The sequence below is a fragment of the Melozone crissalis genome, unplaced genomic scaffold (genome assembly GCF_028551555.1).
Source record: "Melozone crissalis strain CALT ecotype California unplaced genomic scaffold, PUWL_Pcris_2 ptg000009l_1, whole genome shotgun sequence".
NCBI lineage: Eukaryota > Metazoa > Chordata > Aves > Passeriformes > Passerellidae > Melozone > Melozone crissalis.
Window position 1 is genome coordinate 7,153,416 of NW_026535787.1, and position 23,572 is coordinate 7,176,987.

Below are 23,572 nucleotides of genomic sequence, written 5' to 3' on the forward strand. Positions count from 1 at the left end.
TCTCTTGGGGGAGCAGGGGGTGGGAGACCAGGGTAAGGTTGTTAAGCTTATTAACATTTAGGAGCATGTATCCTCATTATATATATGAATAAGTATTATATAAATACTTATTCAGTACAGTATTTTTTACTGTCTGGTAAAGATTTGATCTTTTAAATGAAAGAGGAACAATTAAAAATACAACTGATACACAATATCCTTGAATCTCTGAGGTAGAGGAACCAGAAAAGGACAGACGTGCCAAAAAGGACAGCAAGGAGACAGGTCATCAGTGAGACCAAGTCCACCAGATCAAATATTTCTATTTTCATATATTTTAGCTACTCTGTGTTGGAATAATAATGAGGATAAAGTTATTTCAGATCTTAATATATTTTAGAGTGTCAAAGAAAGAGTTGGAGGGAAGCAGCAGTTTCACCTTGGTTAGATAATAAAAAAAGCTATAACTTAATTTCCTGTAGGGAAATGGATTTCTTTCTCCCCCTTATTCCCATCACCATGATGAGTCAAACACATTTTAGGCCTAAATTTACAACGAAAACAAAGTAGACGTACTGCAAGTGATGAAAACCAGGAAACACCCTCTGAACTGTGATTTCACATTCACTAAATTCAGTGTTGCCTTTTCTGAAGCAAGGTTCTCTTTTTTGTCTATATCATTTTAAGGCTGTATAGGCCAAGTGCCAGAAATGTCCCAAGTTAAAAATAGCTCGTCTCCTTCCTAAATAATAAATATATATTAATCTGATGTGAAGGTTGTGGGTGGAAGTGTTCTTTACCAGCCACACAATCCTCCTAACTGAGAAAAAAACCTCTTAGAAAGAGGTGGCCAAAGCAGTACGTGAGGGGAAGCAGAAGAGTAATTTTAATAATGTGGTTTTGGTACTAGAGTGTCTGGCTCATTGCTCTTCTGTACTTTAGAATATCTAGAACAGAAAAGGAAGAATGACTCCTAACTTCAATGTCAATGATTGCATCACTGTTCAGAAGAATGCAAAATTACATGAGTGTGATTTCTATAATATATGTGTCATCCATTTTTAATAAACTGGAGACTAATAATTAACCCCTTGTGGAAAGGCACAGGAATTTGAAGGTCATATTTCTTCCAGATGACTGACTGTTTTTTCCTTTTTCAACAGAAGTTCTATTTTTGTCAGAAAATGGCTTTGCAAGATGGGAACTAACTTGCTTGAGAAAGGAGCAGGAGCATGGAAGGGGTCCTGCCAAGGACAATCCAGCAAGGGAGTTTTTCACTGCATGGAAAATTTCCTCTATTTTTGGCACCTGTTCTGCCACAGGGTGGTGGTCCTCAGGTCTATGGTTGGACTTGATCAGACCTTAAAGGCTTTTTCTAACCTTAATTATCATATATACTGGTAGTTCTCACTCCCTTCATATTCTACTGGACTCTCAACCCTCTTTTGACACTTATGTGCATTCCTTAAGTTCACTATTTGACTCTCTCATAATTATTAAAATATATAGCTATAAAAAAAAAAGGTTTATTGAATTAGTTTTATGCTTCCAGACACAAAAGAAACTCACTCTCACTCCTACGTGTGCCAGTCATATAAATAGAAAATAACCTATTGAGGAGAAGTGAAGTTCAAAGTAAGCAAATTTGATTTATTTCTGAACATGGCAACACTCAAGAGTTACTCAGCTCTGATGGTGATGAAAGGCTGCTGGTGATGCTGCTTTCTAAGCTTCTGTTTTCCAACAGAACATAACTCTGTAGCTATTCAAGCTTCCATTAATTTCCAGGGTTTGAGAAACACAGCTATTAAAAAGCAATGTTCATGGTGTTGAAAGGACAAGTAAGACCTGGAGGTTGGTTTTGGCTAACAATAAGAGACAGGTTTGAATAGACTCTGGCAGAGGCAGTGCTGTCAATAAATTAGATGCAATGACTGGTTCTAGTAGAAAACTCTTTTTTTATAGCCACATTGTATGCCTGGCTGGGAGAAGTGGGAAACAAGGAAAGAAAATAAGGGGAAGCCTATGCAGTTTCACTTGCCATCATTTCCTGACAAAACCACTAATAAATATCTCTTTCCATTTTGGCTCAATAATGCAGCCATCAAAAGAATGTGAAGGAAATATATTTCTTACTTATAGGAGCCCATACATATACAAACAGGAAAAATTGCCAGTGGAAGCTGTAGCTTCCCTCTCAGAAGTGGCAGAATGTTTTCCTTGCAGGAATTGGACAGAATACTTGAGACTGGAAATATCACACAGAGTGCAAACCGCTGCTGACATAAGACTTAATATCTCCAGCTAAAGGATCTGAAGTTTTTCTTCACCACATGAAGACATTTCCATGTGTAATAGATGCAGAGTAATTCCTCCATAAAATTAATCATCAAATATTCCTTCAAGTCTTGGGACGAGCTAGAAGTTCAATAAAGACTGTGGTCCCTTAAATTCACACACTTGAGCTCTGCACATCTCCTGTGGGGAATATAAATTGCTTCTAGTACTTACTACTCTGCATGCCATTCAAATTCTGTTGCTTTAATTCATTAAATTCAAAACTAATACAAACTTCAATTATTTGTTGTAAGAGTAGAGATTTTGCTAAAGCACACAGAAAATTCAATTCACACCAAAATGGCTACACTGCTTAAATTCATGTATTTGCAGTCCTTGCACGTCTTTCTCGGCATCCTTTAAAATGCCACTTATTTTATAAAAGATATAGATTTTCTGAGTATTGATGTGCCCTATCAACAGACAAGGTGTCTCTGCTTTTAGTTTTGCAGACATTAGTTACCCACCCCAAAACACTAATGATTACAGCTAAAATGAAGGGGTGCATGTGATTTCAAAGTATCTGCAGTCCTCTTTCTCAGCACATCAGTCCTTTTTCTTAGCATCCTATAAAATGTCACTTATTTTATAAATATACAGGTTTTCTGAGTATGAGGTGCCCTATCAACAGACAAGGTGTCTCTGCTTTTAGTTTTGCAGACATTGCTTACCCAGCCCAAATCACTAATGATTACAGCTAAAATGAAGGGGTGCATGTGGGCAAAGGTGACAGCACAGGACTTAGAGCTGGAAAGTTTGCACCTTATAAAACCTCTGATCTTCAATCCTACATTCAAAAGGCACTTGTGATTTCAAAGAAATTGCAAATCAAATGATTACACGCTACAGGAAATTAGATAAAAGAGAAAGGAACCACTTCAACACCATCAAGAGATTCTATTCAGCTATTATATTAATAGTAAAAAAACATATTTTGATTGCAGCTTCTGCAGGTATAAAATGACAGGTTTTAGATTCTCTTTTATTGAAGTGCACAGATCCACAAAGCGTTTTTAGTCCTACAAGGTATTTTAAACTCTTGTAATCATTCAGCAAAGCATTTGGACAGCAGTTCTTTAATTTTGAGCAGAGTAATAACTGCTCTTGTTAAAATATGTTCTAGAGTATGTAGCACCTTTCAAAATAAATTCAAGCACCAGAATTAACTGCTGAACTTTTGTACTACTGAAATCAACACCAAAGATTTTACATTTTTTAAAGCCAAGTGATGAATTTATTACTCCTAACTTTAATTTCTTTATAGAATGTACTGCAATCTTGACATTAACGTTCTATTATGTAAAATGCAATGCTTTTTCAGTTCAATTCACTGTTTACAAATATGTAGTACTTAAAAATAATGTCCTTATTTTTGTAAGGAATAGATGTTTTCTGGTCTTTTGTTCTTCACTAATTTAACTAAAATGTAAAAAAAAAATCTGGGCATGGAAACATTGGAAACATCTGGACACAAAATCCTAGCTTTTTTTTTTTAGCTGTTAGGAACAGCTACCACAGGAACTGTGCATTGCACCAGCAACCAGACTGCTGTGCACTAGTGGCAAACTGTGGAATTATATACATAAATGTAAAAATATACAGAATATTTATGCATGCACACTGATAAAAAAGAGTCACAAGTTATATGGGCTAGTACTTCTCTTGCCACTCATAAATGCTCTTCCAATATATTTTTCAACAACGTAAAATTATCTTAAAATAAGCCTTTCAATGCAAATTATCTTAAAATAAGCCTTTCAAATCCTGTTCTTTTTCTTTAATGATTTAAATATAATATAATGTGCACGAGACTATTTCAGAGAAACCCAGTCAAAAAATAAAAAATCAAATAATAATTAAAATGGAAGACATCAATTCCTAGAATATATGGGAAATGCATTCACATCAGAGTATAAAAGAGAAATGGTTTTAAACATTTCTTTCCTATAAAAAACAATGCAGAAGTATGAGTTCAGGAAACAATTTACCTTTCTTGTCATCGAAGTACAGCGTCTGTTGAGCTGGATTTGACCACTGGAGGGAGGTGTTATCATTTTGATCGACCCTGCAGGTCAAATTTGCTGTTCCACCTTCAACAACTGTGACGTTCTGTGTGAGTGGGAACTGCCCTTGGCTGCCTGAGGAGGGATGGAAGGGATGCAGAAAGGAAGAGGAAAAAAAAAATTAAGTTGCAGTATTGAATTTATTGCAGCAGCTTCCCACAGATTATAGACCTGGAATTCAATGTGATCTAGTCTGACCAAAGAAAGGTAATACAATAAATTTTTTAAAACTGCATTTATAATATATTCCCTATAACCAAGAAACAGCTGGATGAATTAAGAAATAAGTGTTTCCCCCCTTCTTTGTCCTACTCTGTGAGTCATACTATTTAATTCCAAAAAAATACTCAGCGTTTTTGTCTCCTCAGGCATACCAAAGACAACTCAGTGCAGGCAATACAGTTAAATCATTGCTGAAAACATCACTGAGAAAATAACAAAAATCCACAGAGTTTTTAACAGAGAGGGATGGGGCAACCTTGACTCTCTATTTCTTTTTTATACATTTTAAAGGCCTCTCAGGATGATGCTTTCTGTGTCAGGATTGGAAAGTTGTTGGAGAACAAATGTAGTGTGAATCTAACACTTGATGCATGCTCTGTTGGGGGAATATAACCTGATCTCATATGAAAATGGAAGAGGTGATGTAGTGGGTCTCTTTCACATCTGTGGTTCTATCCCAGAGCATTACCAATCACATGAAGTGCTTGCTGAGAAGTCACTGGGAAGGTTTCCAAATGCCTCTATACAATGGAGGAGCAGTAGCAGTCAGGTTCTTGAATCACAATCATTTCCAATGGCATAGTCAGGCTAAAGTGTTTATGTAGTGTTATAGCACACCCCTTGTCAAACAGCACAACACATTCTGACAAAAAAGGACTTCAAGAAGGGTGCACAATAAAAAATGGAAGTGGTTTTTAACAGGGGGGGAAAGAGAAAAAATAATCAATAATCATCAAAGCAAGACACTTTATTGAACATATGATTGTTAACTAGGAGATGTATTATTTATTTGAGGGTACAATGCAAAAGAAAGACAACCTAGTACTCCAAGTGAAATATATGCTTCTTTCTTCTCCTGCTTTTACAGAGATTCTATTAAAAGAAGCACTGGAGAGTAGGTAGAGATGCTTGCATAAGAAGTGTAATGCCAAGATTGACACTCAAGTGGGATGTGTCAGAAATTAAAAACCTCTCTACAGCCCTACAGGAGGGAACAAGCTCATAGATGTGTCACAAGCACATCAAGGAAATAATACATACAATATCCATTAATGATACAATACAAAATCACAAAACCTTCAAAGAAAAATTCTATTTTAGTGGCTCTTATCAGATTTGTTCCCAAGTAAGTTAAACTGAGGCATGTCCTCTATACAGAAGCATGAAAATATGAAAATCTATTACCTAGGATACAGGTTTGCAGGTGACCAGAGTAAGGAAGTACTAAATAAAAGATTAACAACTGAACTTCTATTTGACCTACTGATATTGCACAAACCAGAATCCTAGCCAGATTTTGATTTCCCTACATAAAATAATGCTGATGGCCTTGGACGTGGAACAAAATCACACACTCAGTGATAAAAATATTTTCAATAAAATGCAGATCTGAATAACTGGTACATTTTTTGTATAAATATAAACTACAGCTGTCTAATGATCAAGATTTACCATGTACTGATATTTACCCTAAGAGGGTATTTACTATCAACAGGATAACAGATATAGTAAAAAAAAAAAACAGGAATACTAAAAATACCATAGCTAATTTAAATGATGCAAATAATAAATGCCAAAATTCTCATGACATCCTCTGTATCTGACACTTCATTAATCAAACCCTTCTTCTTGAAAACCACACAGTGAGAAATATATGATGAGAGAAAAATCATAAACAAGGATGGAAAAAAAAGAAAACAGAAAAGATCTGTAATTTCCTTCCACTTCTCCTCTTTCAATTCCAATGTGTCAAGGAACTTCAAGATATTTCATAAATTGCTTATCATTTAAATTGGAATTTTTCAAATCCAGAAAAATGCACACAGCCTGTTATTACTTCCACTAAATTACAGGCAACTTACCAAAGGAATAACCTTCTAAAGTATGAGCTGTGAATAGGAGGCTATGTGGGCTAAAACACTTTTTGCCCACAAGAAGCATTAAACAGAACCCAGGGCCAGAGATGAGCACAGTGAAATCTGTCACTTCCATGAAAGAAGTGGAATGGGAGGTAGTTTAATAAAGAACGTGCTGTAATGATTCAGGACCCTATTAACACAGATGAGGAGATCTCCCCATAATTACCCTGTTCTCTGGCTGATATTACAGCTCTTATCAGGAAGGTGCCAGTGTACGTGCACTCCATCATTTGTTAATGACTGCCAAGTCACAGACTCATCTCTGGGCAAGAAGTAAACTATTCTGATCAACCACAGAAATGGAAACTGTAGATGCCACAACCTGAATAGGTCAGAAGAATTTTCCTTTCTCTGACCAACCTAGTGATTGCTGATGATTTGGAAACAAGAATTAATTTAGAATATAAAAATAAGACAAAAACCTTCACTGCATCTCTTGCCAACAGAGAATCTGTATGGTTCTGGAGAAGATGCACAGAGCTTCATGGGAAGCTTGGACTGGAGAAAGAGGTACAGAGAAAATGAGAGAACATTTAATATGGAAAGTAGCCTGAGTAGAAAGAAAGGAGCCTTTGCAGGACAGAGAAATCTATATTAAGCAAGTCCAAATGAATGGATGCTGCACTCTTCTTAATGAAGACAAAAATTATTAGCATGTGATGGGAAAACTAAGACAAAGAAAAACTTATGAGATTTACTTTACTGTTTGCATCTGACTTGGGATACTGAAGTAGGGCTGGAAGGACAGGAGAAGATATAAAGCCCTGTATGAAACAGGGGAATTCTAAACCAAGCATCACCATCCTGCCCTTTTACTGCAGTAAAAGTGTGAAAGAAGTGGATTATGCTACTACAGACTCCTTCTGGTTTTTGAGCATCTGACAATATTTTGTGGCAGAGGCCCTGTTAACATCTCCTAACAAAAAAAGAATTCCATCTTGACTTATCAAGTCCAGTAGTGGAAAATTTAGTGGCCCCTTCAGTAACTTATTTCAGAGAGTAACAATCAGCACTGTTCAAACAAAACCACAAAATCTACTTCTGCTCTGCATTTGCCTTGCTGCAGCACCCAGCTTCCACTGGCTCTTGTATTTTTTACCCTGCTCTGAAGAGCCCTCTCTTATCAAATTTCTCTTGTAGGTACTTAGAGACTGTGATCCTATCACCCATTAACCTTCTTTTGGATAATCTAAATAAATTGAGCTCTTAAGTCTTTCTGCAGAAATCTCATTTTTCTAATCCTTTAATTAGTCTGTGCCTCTGTGTGCCCTCTTCCATGTGTCCTCTTCTCTCTGAAGTGTGCAGCCCGGACCTGGCAGCCCCCCTGCTGCAGTCACAGCAGGCAGCAATCCAAAGGGGAAAAGGGGATGCCCCTTTTCTGTCAGTTTTTGGTATTCTTGTTTGCACACTTAAAAGAGTCCCTTGGCCCCATGGTCAGACCCAGGTGTGGCTGAAGGTTTGCCATAGGGCTGGCATTTTTCCTCACACACCCTTCCCTGCACCTAACACAGCTTTTTTTTAGCTAAGTTCAGTAGAATTTACTTCCTACTTAACTATGAACTGATTGACAGGTATAATTGAGATAATGAATATGGCAGGGATGTTGACCATCCTAAAGACAGGGCTACCCATCCAGCTTACTTGCTATCCTCCCAAAACATGGCTGGGAATGAATGACATTCCTAACCTTCACCAGTAGGTCAATCAAACACAGAAATATATATATATTCACTACAGTATGTAAAATTGCATTCCGTTCCAAAATCAAATCTAGAGGGAGGACCAACAAATTTTACTGTCTATATGGAATACACTAATAAAGATTAAAAACAAATACTGGTGGCCCACATTAATAATTCCCTTGCATCTGAAAAGGAAAAAACTACAAGGTTATGCAAAGGTAAGCTACAACAAGTAGTGATACTACTGCAGAAAGGAGGCTGCATCAAGAAATCATTGTCATCATGTCGTATCCCAGCCCCTCTGCTCATTTTAGAAGCTTTGCTAGCAATATTATTTCAACTTTTAGGACTAGATGGAGCTATGTTTGAATATATTCTACCACAGGTTGTTTCTGCCATGCTTTGTGGAGGACCAGTTCTCATATCTCATTAGCCACAAGCTGTTCCCTGTCAAGAAAGGCTTTTTGGTTTTTTTCCCACCCAGAAATCAGGGCTAAACTGTTTTTACATTTAGTACTGATTTTTATCTCAGTATGTGTCAAGTCTACGTTGAATAATTATCATTATTTGGTCCAGTTTGTAAACATTAATCATGTGAGTTCATCTCATGTTTTTTTGTTTATGCTTGGGTTAGGTTTTGTGCTTGGTTTTGTGGCTTTGCTTTTTTGTTGTTGTTGTTGTTATTTTGTTTTGTTTTGGTTTTTTTTTTTAACTTTTTGCAATTACAATGAAAGCTCCTTAATGAGTTTAACACTCCCACTTGATGCTGAGGTGATACATTCTAATCAATTTACCAGGCTAATTATAAATGTGACTAGGTGGCTGTAATCACTGAGAAAACATAATTCTCTCTTTACTTTTGTTTCTGCAAAGGTCTCTTTTTGTAAAGTAAACAGTTATGTCACAAATTAAGAGCATTTCACATTATCAGGGCAGCAAGCTTTGCCACTCTGTATCAAAAAGGCAGAAAAAGAAATGGCTTTAGTTAGAGAGCATGGCCTGGAAAAGAGAGGCAGCAGTGAATTATCAATGTTTTGCCACATTGATTCTACTTTTGAGAGCCTGGCAGACCAGTGTCCCCATGAGGTAAATTAAGTTTATCAGCATGTAAGAGGGAAAAAGCAGAGTCTAAAGTTTTATAGGAGATATTTATCCTTTTCAGTCTTGCATGGAACCACAAAGCCTTGGGCTTTTTATTTGGTACCTCTATAGCATGGTGTCAGCCAAAACCAGAGGCCATAAAATGCAAAGGATTAGCAGAGGAAATTAAAAAAAAAAAAAAAAGCCCAAACTTGAGCAAATGAATTTAAAAACAGTCTGATTTTTAATATTGATGTTAACAGGACCCGACCCTAAAAATAAATATTTGGATGGGAGAGAAAGCATCTTACTATTTCAAATAGCAGCTTACATCTGTAGGGAGACAAGATTAATTTTTGCCCTCTTTCTTAGTAAAGACATAAAACATTAGGAGAAAAAACCCATTATGATGAAATATCTAATATACTGAATCACTTTTCTGGCTTTCTCACTTAATTTATATATGAAATAATGCAAACATCTCTCCAAGGAGACAAAGTGTTATTAGCTTGTCTTTACCTAATTTAAAGAGCAATGATATTGTGAATTGCATTTCAGCAGGAATAAACAGAGATCTGCATTACTGTGAAACTGTGGGTTTTTTCTGACTTTGCAAAGGGAAGGAGTCTGCTTCTCTATTTTGTCAGCATGGAGACCAGATTGAAGGTTCATGTCCTGCAAATTCTGAAGGAAGAAACTATGCAAGTTGTTGCCTTTACTATTTTTATTTTTTTTTTTTCAGAACAGTCCTTAGGAGTGTGGTAGAAATATTGATGACAGATTAAAAAAGGCAGTTTAACTCCTGATGCAGAACTACCTGCTTTGCTTTATTCTAAAAGAAAATACAGCCATGTGCCTGCAAGTTAAACTGCATTCATACAGCATTTGTAAAGAACAAAAGATTGCCTGAGCATTATTTGATACACATAGTCCTTGACTGGATGAATTCACCTTTCTGAACTTGCTGTTTTAAATAACAGTAATTTAGTTCTTTATCTGGATGGTAAATACTTTTTGAATTTATACAGTTATGCTGTTGAGTTTAAGTTGTTTGCTCACTGAAGAAATATCACTTAAAAAAAGAAGCAAACCAAACCAAACAAACAAAATTGTGTCCTCCAATAAACGTTACATACTCCAGTAACAAAACCTCTTGCAGAGAACACAGGAATTAATGAGAACACTGCAGAAAGTTACTACAGAATGACAGGTTTAGGAGAGAGAGAAGAAATAATGCAGAGAATAACTGTAACCCCAGATTGTGCATTCAAGGTCACCGAGCCTTTTTAAATGTTTCAGCAATACTAAAATAATGCAAAGGCAAAGGAAAAGAGTGCAGTCTCTGATTTCAGACTATGAAATTTATGTCTAACAGCAAAAATAGAAAAGGAAGAAGCCACTTCCTCCTTCCTTCACTCCATGTGTGTCGGGTGTATGTTTCCAAACCAAGAGTTAACTCAAAATATAATTAATTTGGACTATATGACAGTGAAAGAGATTGCAGATATAAATAGGAAAAAAAAATTGAAGTAAAATTATTCCACAATGATAAACACGAAAAAAGTATGAGAGAGATAATAGGGGAAAAAAAAAAGTAGGCACAAACACTGCTGTTTCCTAGGAACCTTGCCTAAGTGACTATTTTTTACTCTTTTCAGGCTATCACCATGGTGTTACTTGCTTATAAATGGAGACGAGTATCCAGTGATTTTATTCAGATATTATTTATTAAAAGGCATTCTCTTCCAGCACTCTGAATTCCTGAGGAAGTTATAAATCCAAATATAATTGAAGTGAACCTCAACTTCCCACAAAAGTTGTAACAAACTGATGAATTTTCTGGTTCTCATAATTGTAAATATGGCTCAGAGCTTTGTGCCACTTGTCACTTTAAAGCTTAATGCTCAATCATTTGTGTAAAAAATATGGAAATTACTAGAAATTCTAAAGCAATTAAGAAAATTTTGGCTAGAAAAAAAGATGACTGATATAATTAGAAATATTAACTTTTCACATAGTATTAAAACAATTTTTCTTCAGCAAAAACCTAAATATTTTTGTTTTGAAATTTTCAAATCAAACATTCCACTGAAAGATAATCACACAAAGAAGAAAAAATGTATCAGTAGATTTAATTCACCTTTTCCCTCTGCAATTTTCTACAATCCTTTTCATGAGTTCCTTTCTCTCATTTGTGAAAAATTGTAAATCTATTGGAAGAAAATGTTCTCTTAGGCTTTCCAGCTATTGAGTTCTATAAAAGAAAATATATTTGCATCTCTCTAGGAATACACTTTTCTTTCTTCCTTCACCCTTAAAGACAAATTATGGTACTTGAAGTCCAACATGCAGGTAACCCACCTGGCAAGGACTTGTGTATTGTATACTTATTTATCTTTGTTCTCTGTTTGACCTTTTTTTCTGTCTGAGCAGAACACAAGCAAGGTTTAAAATCCTTCCACTTTTAACTTTGTTTCACCAACTTCTGAGATATCATTCAAAGAGAAGTTAAAAGACAGAGAAGAGGCAGCTACACAAATCAGCTCCAAGTAGTGCTGTTGTTTGAATGTTTGTGATGTCAGAAAGCATTCAGAGATCCCCAGAATGCACCCTAACTGCACTGCTAAATAAACACACATAGCAAGAGCTCGCTCACCAAATGGAACCTCCTGTGTTTAAATGGAAGCTGAACTTTTCACTGTATTGAACAGCTGAGCAAAAGTGAAAAATAAAACTGTTCTAGGTTTGCCTGAGTATTTGCCCACACAGTAGCTTTAGTCTTGTTAAAAAAATAGAACTAAACAGGTGTTGTACATATTTACACAGAGGGGAGTGAAGAAAAATTATAAAATTCCTAATAAACCCCAGCTTGTTTCTTCTTTTTACTTCATTATATTTTACTTAGACTAGCACAGCACTGATCTTAGCATCCCTGGTTTGGAAACAAATATGAATAAGAATTAGCTGTCATTGCACCAGTGCACTACATAAATCTTTGCTACCTGGACTTCCAACATTTCACTGCTCAGTTTGCTTCAGGTGACATGTCATCCTCAAAGGTAAATGAAGAAAAGAGCAAAGGTGGAGAAAAACAAATTTTAATCAGAGACTTCTCTGTTCTGATTACTAAATCACTGGTGGTTTTCAGTGAAATACTCTGTAGTTGTAAGTAGTACTGATAAAACTATCCTAGCAGTAAATGGGGATCAATATACAGGGGTCAGACCTTTGAATTCTGTCAATGGAACAAAATATGGACAAGCTTACTTTGATACTTTTGAAAAAATCCCTTTCATAAATATAAAAACTATTCTGAAGAGTTGTATTTTAACACACAAAAGAAACTCTGTCTTAAAGGTGGGAAATATGGTGCATGCAGTTTGATCTGAACAGGCACTTCCCTCAATGACCTTGTGTTGATCAATACCTAAACACATCCTGGCCAGCTGGGAATGTCCCCTGAAGAAAGCAGCTCTGATTCTCACAAAGGAAAAGTCAGAATGATTAATAAAGTGTTTTCCACTTGTGATCATCTGTATATTCACAAAGTTTTCACTCCTGATGAATTCACCATCCTGTCAATATCTACCTTCTTTGATGTTTGACTTTTTCTTGTGCAGAGGACGTCACAGCTCTGTTTAAGCTCAGAAAGTTCAAGTACAAAACAACAGTTTTAAAACTGACTTTGTACTTGATGGGTTGCTTTCCCCTCTCTTGGTTTACACAATAAAGTAAGGCCAGGAATTGGTCTGGAGAACAACTGCTTTCTACAATTCTAGCAGCCTTTTTGAGCCTAAGTGGCACCAAACTATAAACAACAAAATTACTTAGGCCAGACTACACTTTTAGGCATCAGAAGCCAGGCTTGACCTACAAAAATCAAAGGCAGTTTACACCAAACAAGGATGGATTTTCCACTCTGCCCTCTCCCCTTGTTGCCTCAACACTTGCTCTTTCTCTCTGCTCTGTGTCCCAGCAAAGAATGGCCCTTTCCCTTCCAACAACACTATTAGTATTTCTGTGCAGAGAAGGCTTTCTCAGGCGATTGCTTTTTGGCAAATTTCATCTGGGAACCAGGTGAATTGTTCCTGTTAGCAGATATTAGAAGATTAGGATTGGATCCTGCTATTCTTTCGTGGACCTGTTTCCCTAATGAGTCTTGCATGCAGATCGGTTGTAGCCGTGGCTCTAATTTTGTGCAATTTAGATATCACTCCATGCAAAACTGCCTTAGACTTGGGTGTACTTTGAAATAAAATCACTTACTCTCTTGACTTTCTTTTTTCCTCCCCGCGGTCTCTGAAATATCCATTGATATGGCAGCGCTGATCTGCAGCAGCTCTCCCTGCTGACTTAGGCCAGCAAGCTGCTCATGAATCTAGCAGATGTTTCAGTTGTCTAGGCCAATGGAAACCTTATGGACCCTTTTTTCTTCATCTCCTCCCAGGAGCAAATGTTAGTACAGCAGATATCTGGATGTGTGCCATGCAGCAGCAGAGACAGGAAAAAGCTGCTGTGGCTTCACTGAGCGTGGTGCTGTATAATGATTGTATTTTTTTCCCAGTCCTCTCCAAGAGTGTTATTTACAAATGCCACGCTCCTCATGTGTAGTTAAACACAAACCTGGGCTCTTTAAAACATCCCCTAAACTTCCCCTGTTGTGCTATTGAACTTTAGGTTAATACACAGATATAAATTAGAAATATATGTTCACATGTTGGTCTTCTATTTCCCTACCAATATAAATTCAGAAAAGCCTAAATGCATGTTGCATTCAGCATCGTGCCCCTAACAGATTGTACAGACTGTGACAATGGAAACTGTTAAGGGAATTCAGGACATGAACAATTTAAATTTTTTAAAATGTAATTTAAAATATGGAAAAGGGTGCCCAGAGAAGCTGTGGATGTTCCATCCCTGGAAGTGTCCCAGGCCAGGCTGGATGGAGCTTTGAGCAACCTGGGATAGTGAAGGTGTCCCTGCCCAGGTTGGAACTGGATGAACTTAAATGTCCCTTAGAACCCAAACCATTCTCTGTTTCTATGATTATATGGTAATTTAAAGGAAATTATATTCCTGAATTCTCTAGCTGTCCTCAAAAACTGCTTTTTGAAACCTTATTTTTTCATCACTTGACCTCCCTTTAGCAGTGGGTGGTAGGAACAGTCTCTTATTCAAAATCTCTAAGTTCTTATTCTAGAATGTGTTTCTTTTTTTATTTTGACCTTTGGATCCCTTTTATTTGTGAGAATTCAACATGAAGTCTGTCATTTCCACTTGTCTATGAATAAAAAGCTTCAACCCAAATATCATATTTGCTTGAAATTCTTGCCCTTACTGCTCTTAAAGGTAATAATTTAGTTTAACAATAGGGATCAGCCAAAAAAAAAAAAAATCCCAATTTCTTGACTCTATGCATTTATGAAAAATATTTTTAGATGTAGGCATTCATTATCCCTCTCTCATGAGACAATTAAATTATGACTCCTCAGAAAGTACAAAAAGGGACAGGATAGGGGCACCTATGTGAAGTCGGTGGCAGAACCAGGAACTCAGAAGTGACTTCTGAATTTCCCCAGGTAGTATTAGCATTGGCTCCAGTGTCATCTGGGCTGAAGCCTTTATCTTTTTTTAACAAAAAAGCCTAATTTCTATCCAACAGGCTGACAAAATAACTCTATTCATCAATTACTTTCAATTAGAAAAGTGCATCTTTCTTAGGAAATTTTTTTGTCTTCCTTAAAATCATATTTAGGTATGCCCTCTTGCACAAAGAATCCCTTACAGATCTGGAAGGAGAATCACACTTAAATTAACTGTATTCAAATAGCAAAGAATCAAATTAATCAGCTCCATATAAATACCCTCATATCTGTACAGCTAAGTTCAACTTTAAAAAAAATTAAAAAGGTTAACCTAAGAGGCTACAATAACTCTCTAATTGATTTAATATAAAAAAATTAGTGAATTTTATAATACGTGGCCCACAAGGGCCCTCAACAATAACAGTTTTGCAAAGTAATATATTTTTTTAAAATCCACTCAAATGTAAGAAATCAGCAAGTAAATTGATATGTGCATTAATGTAATGTTCTAGGTCATTGAGTCAATGTCAGCAATGGTTGACTAGATTTCTTACTTGGCTGTAAGAATATTTTAGTTAAAGCCCTTTATTTTATAATTTACTGAATTATTATAAAGGTTATTTGGCACCTATTATAATGTTGTCTTCTAGAAAAGAGAAAAAAATCCCCAAAACATTTAACTCTCTTCATGCTTGATAAAATGTCTGCTCTGGTAAAACTTGCAGGATAGACAAAAATTCTGTTCCTGGTCACACTAACATTACCTCATCCCCTGTATTTTACAGGAAAAATTACATGGTAGAGGAGGATGCATGATAAAATTTACAAAACTGATATACTAGCTTTAATATAGAGATTTTAATCTTTTTTTAAACAGTTACAACACCTACCCTAAGCAGGGAAATATATTTCCCCATTGGGGAAATATAAATGTCAAAGACCATATTTGCATATCAGGGGAGGGCAGGAGAGGGGAGGAGGAGACACAATGAGTAACATCTGTTGAGCAGATTGAGATAACAAGACTTTTTCCAGACAGCAGAGTGCATTTCTCAGGTGAAGAAATAAAAGAGGATTAAAGTGAATTAATCTGTTTCAAAGTGGAGTAATGCAAGTTAAACGGGAGTTTCTGAACTTAGGAATTTTAAGGTTAAGTTTTGAAAACACAAAACATACAACAGCTGTTGAGTTTAGGTCTTCAGAATGAGCATAATAATTTTAGTAACTTTCAAGCACAGCCTGTCCTATATTTAAGTAAAATAAGTATTTTCATTTTTTTTTGCCAGCTGGTCTTTGTTATTTTTTTAACCTACAGAGAAGAAAATGGAACATGCATATTTCTACATCTTGTTGCCTGCTTACATTCAACTAATTTTTTCCTCTCAGTTTGCACAAAGCATCTCATTCTTGGCATTCTTCCACAGAGCTATCAGAATCCCTGCTTGAAACACCATATATGAGAGGAAGGCAAGAGAAGTGATCCTGTTCACCAAGTGCCTTTGTTTTGAGTATCAAGATTTCTGTATTCTCAAGACCATGCACTTGTTTATGAACACTGACAAAGCAAATGAGCAAGTGCTTAGAACACAGTGTGCTTTATTAACACTGCTACTGCAGATTTTATACCCACACACATCTACGTGTTTGTAGATGCAGACTCCTTGCAGCCATTGCAGAGGAACTGGTTTTCTTGTGGAGTAGTTAGCTAAGATTATAAAGACATGAAAAATGGTTTTTTTTGAAAGGGGAGCTGATAATGTAGTGGGGATTTTCTGTGATGAAGGCATACAGCTTAAAAAGAGTGCACAAAGTTCTACACCTCTGAGCACAGAGCACAGCAAGCAGCAGAAAGGGTGACTTTGCCCATCATTCAAATCTCTTCTCAGTCAATACTCAGGCTCCAGGCGTCTGTCACACTTGGACTCTTTTTTTCTTTTCAGCACTGTAGTGCAGAGCTTAGTGTTTTCTCTTCAAAACAGGCAGTGCAAAGTGGCCACAGGACAAGTCCTACAAGGGTTCATTTTTCTGTTTCTCCATTTCTGACCTAGAGCAAGCACAGCTATCTCCACACTATACCCCAATTCACAGTGTAACCATCACTTTTACTGATCTTCCTGACTTTCTTTCACAGAACCACAAGAAAAAAAAAATCGTATCAACTAAATTATTGAGCTAAGTTAAATTCCATCACCAGTGTATATCTTCCATATTTCTCCTTTGGGCCAGGCAGCTGTGGAATAAAGTTCACTGTCCTCTGCAACATCATTATATTGCCTTTTTTAATCTTCTTTTCAATAGTTATGTATCCCCCACTTCGAGAAGGTGCAGAAAATCCATACCAAATTCTTTCCAAGCCCTTAGTAAAAGCCTAGCTTTCAAGTGCTGTTTTACTCACTTTTAGATGTTGCTCCTTCTGCTCGACTCTGAGAATCAAAGGAACACAAAGAATGATAGCAGTGAAGACATCTTTTACTCTCATGCACTGTATAAAAAGCCTGAGCGAGTTCTCCTGAGCACCATGGAATTACAGGCTATTACATGCACTCATAAATCTTTCTTACAGCATTTTTTGGGCCTCCCATTCTTCAGCTCTCCCAGAATGATGAACGTGGATTTATCAGCACAGTAATGCCAATATGAGTCAAAAGTTGGAAGTGTTGCTTGCTGTAAAATAATCCATGTCTAAAAAATTCAGAGGCAAAAAATAAAAGTTGATCTTCTCAATTAATTTGATGCGTAATTAAATCATGCCTAATTTAGACATCCTCCACTAAGAATTTTTATTTTCAGACATGAAAGCAATTGCCTTGGAGCCTTTTGTCAAGCATGCTCCTCCTCCTGTATGAGAGATCTGGATTGGTAAATCTACCTTCCCCTGTCTCTGGCAGCAGAGTCTGGAATCTCTCTGCTGCTTCCCTGCAGATGCTTATTTCCCTTGCCAAAGGCTGCTTCCACTGCCCCGCCAGGCTGGCCAGACCCTGAACTCAGTCTGTGACATGAGTGGGATTCAGCTGCCCCAGGCTGGATGGCAGAGCTCAATCAGTGCAGCCCAGCTCATGGGGACTGGCAGGAACTTCTCTGATATCAGCTTGTAAGAAAGAAAATCATTACTGAATCACACATCTGTGATTTCTTGTGTGCAGGAACTGCTTATATGCAAACAGATGCATGGGGCTGAATAACAATGCAGCAGGATTACAGAAGATGAGTCAAAACTTGGCCAGAGTTCTCCTAAATATTACACTAAGTTCACTTACAGAAACAATTCACAATAATATTTCAAAAAGGGAGTTTACATATTTAAAAGGCCAAGAATAATTGGTTAGCTTTCAGTTACACATCATTCTGGCTCTGTGTTTTCACAGGAAAAAAACAAACCAAAACAAGGTAACTTATAATCTCCAAACGAGCCACCATTGCAGAGTCTGTTTCACTGAAAGACTCTAACATTATTTCCACTGCTTCTGGGAAATTATTTCAAAATAATAACTACACTGTAGCTGGACCATCTCATTCCCCATGCATAGAAACCTTCTTTTTTAGGAGTATATACAGGTTCTTAGAAGATGTCTTCTGTAAAAATAGCTTTTAATGGCATTGTGTTGGGATAAGAGTGGAATAAAAAAAAAAACCCAAAAAAAACCACCTAGACCCTCCTTAGGTTTTCAGCAAGAACCATTAATATGCAGTTCTTGTAGACCTGCACTAGACCATAAAGAGTATTTTCTTTCTACTAACCTTTACTTTAAAATAGGTTGAACGGCTCCATCCAAAAATACTATCAAGAAAAAAAAAATTTAAGCAAATGAATCTGCTCCAAGAAAGGATGAAAATAAGGTGGAAAAACCCAACAACTAAAATTATGATTTTTGATTTGCATAAATATTTCCAATTTTTTATGCAGCGCCATTTGGGAAAAAAAGAAATATAATCTGAAAAAAGAAATAAGCAATTCTGAGACCTGGAGCTTTAATTAAAAAAAAAAAACAAATGTAAAACCAAACAACATGCAACTTGTCACAGAAAAGCAAGACATAACTTTTTCAGATAGAAATGAAAATGTGAAAGAAACGACTCTGTGTTGTAATGCTGCTGCAATCTGATTCTTCTGTTCCAAAAGCCACATCAAATGCACTGAGATGCTGGCACAAGGGCAAGGAAAAGTCCAGAAGTTCTATCCCAGTCTGTATTTGAGAACTAGCACAATGATGCAGAAAACTCACTTGTTTTTGACTGCTCTAACTACTCATGTTACAAATACTCTTGCTTCAGGCTTCATACACAGAAGGCCAGCATCATGGGGAAGAAGGAAAAGAAAAACAAACAAGCAAACAAAAAATCAACAAAATCAGCAACCCCTCTCACTCCCCAAAGCAATATCACGTTTGTTTGGACACGGGAAGTTCTGTTCCAATAGACTGGAACAAAATGTATGGCAAAGCCAGTGATTGCAGAAAGCCCTTGGAGCCCGTGCAGCAAACTCTGCAGGAATAAATGCAAACACAGGGATTACTGCAAGAGAGAGATTAAATCAAAGTTTTGCTCCACAATTACAGAAACTGCATCCATTTAATGAAATAGATCATGACATCTCACAACATCTGTTCCAACACAGTTATAGAATGAGAAATTGCCTTCCCCTCACTGCTACAAGCAACTTTTTCTAGCTCTTCCGGACAAGAAATTTAGACAGTAAGTAAATTTCTAATCTGTTCTCCCTTATACTTACAGATGAGTCAGCCAAAAGTATTAAAATAGCAAATGGAGGGGAAAAGTAAAAGGTAACTTTCCTAGTGTCACTGTGCTATTAAAGATGAGCTAGAAAAGCTGTGCCCATTCTCCAAGCAAACACATTCCTAAAGAGTCAGAAAAAATGTTGTTGGTCTGTGATGACACACAGATTCATGGCTATGGAAGAAAAGACAAAAGGATGGTAAAAAATATTTACCCCATTTTCCATCTTGAATTTATGGCGTATATGTAGGCTTCATTTAATATCACTAAAAATAGCCAAGAATCCACACTATGTAAAACAAAAACTAACAAACAAATAAAAAATGAACCCCAAACAAAGAAACAAAAATAAAAAAACCCCACCCACCAATATTTAAAACACTAAAGCACAACAGCAAAAAGTAGGGAGGGACTAAAATTTTGTTATGCCTTGAAGATGTCACTACACAACTTGAATCTGATGCAGCAAGGGTCACAATACTGGACTAGTAGGGAGAAAATAAAAAAAAAGTTGAACTGCAAACAGAGAGAATATTTAAATAATTTCTTTGGGCAGACTACCTGCAAAGGACTGAAACATCAGAAAGTGGAGGGGAAAAAAGCTTATGACAAGGACAAGAAGTCTGAACAGTGACAAGCAACTTTAAATCAGCCTTTAACATGCCTAACTTGACATGTATAAAAGGGACCGAATTTCCAAATGGCAGGTCTTCCTATTTGCTGAAGAAATTAAAACCACTTAGCAATTCTGAAATTTTGTAGCTGAAATAGCTTGGGTAGGAACAAGGCTTTTAAAAACAAAGAATGGTAATAGGCTATAGTATAGCAATCACGGGGAAAAAAACTCAACCAAACAAAACAGCGAACGGGACAGGGAAAATTACATCAAGCAGGAGAAAGATGAAAGAACAAACTCCATCAGAAAATGCTTAAATGACAAATTTATATATGCCACAGAAATTCATCAATTCTAATGATACTCTGTTTAAAAAAATCCCCAGACTTTACAGTCTTTAAAATGCAGAGAGGAGCAATGAGAATTTTCATTTAGATACGCACAGTTAGTTGTTATTTTGTTTTGAAATATTGCTGGAAATGGAAACATTTAAAACTGCCTTTTTGTTTTGTTTTGTTTTTTACTTTAAGAACTAACTGAATTTGAAGAATGGAATTGTCTCAATGAGTTCCAACACATTCATTTACACATTTATATACAGTCTCTAGCTGTATCACAGCATTAAAAGAGGGATTCACAGAACACAAGGTTTATCTACATTTTCCTCCTACAGGTCACAAGAAATAACAATAAATTTAAGCAGAAGCACAGAATAGACTATACTAAGGTTTCTCAACCAACTTTCATTCTACTTCAAGTTGTGTGTGGAGGGAATTGGCTAATAAAAAGTCTTACACACAAAATCCATTACAGGAAGGCTCATTTCCCCAAAAGTGGGTCAGAAACAATTTCAACCGTGTTAACGGGATGGGGAAATGACGACTGTTGAAACAAGCAATGCAAGAAAGAGATTTTAAAGTCTTTGTTTTGCACCCACCCCGTAAGTTGAACAAACAAATTTTAAGGGATCAAAGCTAGCCTATTATGAAGCATAAAACTATCTCTGCTGAGAACCATAAATTATGTATGGAGCAGGCATATTTACCAGTGCTGCTAGTAATGCAGAACATCTCTGAATGAGCACCGACTGCTGAATGCCTCATGTTCTTTTATGATGAATTATGCAGGAAGCTCCAACACAACTGTGCTAAGGTGCTGGAGTTCATGTACAGGAGGGCTTGAGAGCCATTGAATGAGTGGGAGACAGAAATATTACCTTTTTCCCTTTTACTCAGATCCAACATTTTGTGAAGAGTAATTGCCACTAACACAAAAATGAATATACTGAAAAATTAACATAAAATTATTGTTTTTTCCATTTCCTTCCACTTTTTTTTTCTTCTCATCTACCTCCTCCTTGATAGTAAAAGGGTTTAAAATCATAAAATTCAGGGAATTAGAAAGAAGCTAGACTTAGTGGGGCCCTGGAAAAATGTTAAAAATAGACTCTGAAAATGTTAGGCTTTGCGTTTGCCAGATCATGTGAAATTGCACCTGCGTAAGCAGTGTATGATAAATGATATAATTGTTAGATGTGATGATTGTTTAGTAATTAAATATAATTATTGTTTAATCATGAGAAGAATCATGAGAAACTGTTAGAAGTTTGAGGGGGACCACGAGGAGCCCATGCTTGGATGAAATATATGTATACAATAGAGTAATATAAGTTTAATAATTAACATGAAGTTATATAATGATAGAATATAAAAACATGTTCATCCCAAACCCATGTTGGAGTCAGATTTGGGCTTGTACCCCTGAGAGTCAGAGCTCTTCAATAAAAGCACCTGCATATAATCATTCTCATGATTATGTGTTTCTGAACACTAACACCTTCACCACACAGCCCTTCCTTAAGTGATGCAGCCACATAAAGCTTTGAAATGCTGATTGCAGTGATGCACTAAATGTCATGAACAAAAAAAGGCATTTTAGAATTCAAGATCCAGCATCGTATGTCAATTTGATATTCCCTCCATCATGGACAGGTAATTTCCAAAAAAAAACCTTTTGCTTCTTTCAAAATAAGGATGGCTTCAGAACAGTGAAGTGTGGGGAATATCTATGTGGCCCAACGAGGCACAATGCAAGAGCTCTTCCCAGCTCTGAGGCAGTGAGATCCAGAAGCCATCTGCTGCTCCTCTATCCATGTGCCCAGACTGCTTGGATGCACAGCTATGCCCTAGCTGTGCTAGTTCTGGTTCAACACCTAAGTTAGCATCTCTCTCTGGTTGTCTCCCTGAGCTCCACAAGCTGCAGTGAGAGCAGGGATTTTTAGGAGGCACAATCAAAACCAAGTGCAGGTTTTCCTATCCGAATTGGAAGCACACAAGGACACAGCAGTCTGTCATGTGGCTTGTTCCAGCCACATGGGAGATGGGAAACCAATCTGAAACCCCCCCATGCAGAGTCACTGTGAGCTGCTTGGTTACCTGATACACGTGTGGACTCGTGGTTGTGAGCACTTCATTGTTTCCTAAGACAGAGGGATCAAAGTCTGTAGGGAAGCCATCAGATTCAGCTAAAAATATGGTGAAACACACTTGATATTCAACCTGCCTTAATATGACATGTCAGGAAGACACAAAGTGTTATTTTCCCCCAAATACTCAAAAGCTGTTCTGATTCCAATTCAAATACCATAGAATCATACCACAGAATGTTTTGGGTTGGAAGGAACCCTAAGGATCACCTGGTTCCCCCCAACCCTGCCACAGGCAGGACAACTTCCATCAGACCAGCTTGCTCAAAGCCCCATCCAGCCTGGGCTTGAACACTTCCAGGGATGGAACATGCTCAGCTTCTCTCTGACAGAAAAGAATTTCTACCCAACATCTAATCTAAAACTACCCTGTTCCAGATAAAAGTCTCATAGATCTCTCCCTTTTTTTCCTAAAAATGAGGGTTATATTTGCTTTTTTTTTTTGCAGCCAGTGGGAACTTCACCTTGCCACAACTTCTAAAATATAATGACTGAGCCACTTCATCTGTCAGTACCCTTAGGACCCATGGATATATGAGAGTATTTTTCAGTCCTTGTGCTATTTGTGCTACCCAAAGCCTTTTCTATTTATTTAGACCTATAGAGAAGTAAAAGTTTATGATTTTCACCTTCTTTTCAAGTGAATACACTGGTCTAACACAGTGTATTTTATTTTAACTTCTCATTTAAAGCAGGTGGTTGAAATTTTCAAATTTTCAGGGACAAATATCCATCTTGGGCTGAAACTTTATCTGTCTCAATTCAGGAGAGAGGATTCATTTTTTTTCTCTTTAAGAAAGTCATAAACCTCATCTTGAAGTCTTTGAAGATGAAATGTATTTTCCCTATGCTCCTAACTTCAGCAATGGC

The 23,572-nt window shown here is 36.8% G+C and overlaps 1 protein-coding gene across 3 annotated transcripts in view; it reads right to left on the reverse strand.

Annotated features, from left to right (window-relative positions):
• CADM2 (cell adhesion molecule 2) overlaps positions 1–23,572 on the reverse strand; it is a 573,495-nt gene that overhangs the window by 165,735 nt on the left and 384,188 nt on the right. For all 3 annotated transcript variants that reach the window (XM_054270505.1, XM_054270506.1, XM_054270504.1), the window contains one exon: positions 4,305–4,454. In XM_054270505.1, coding sequence (XP_054126480.1) covers positions 4,305–4,454 — 150 coding nt within the window. The remainder of the gene's footprint in view (positions 1–4,304; positions 4,455–23,572) is intronic.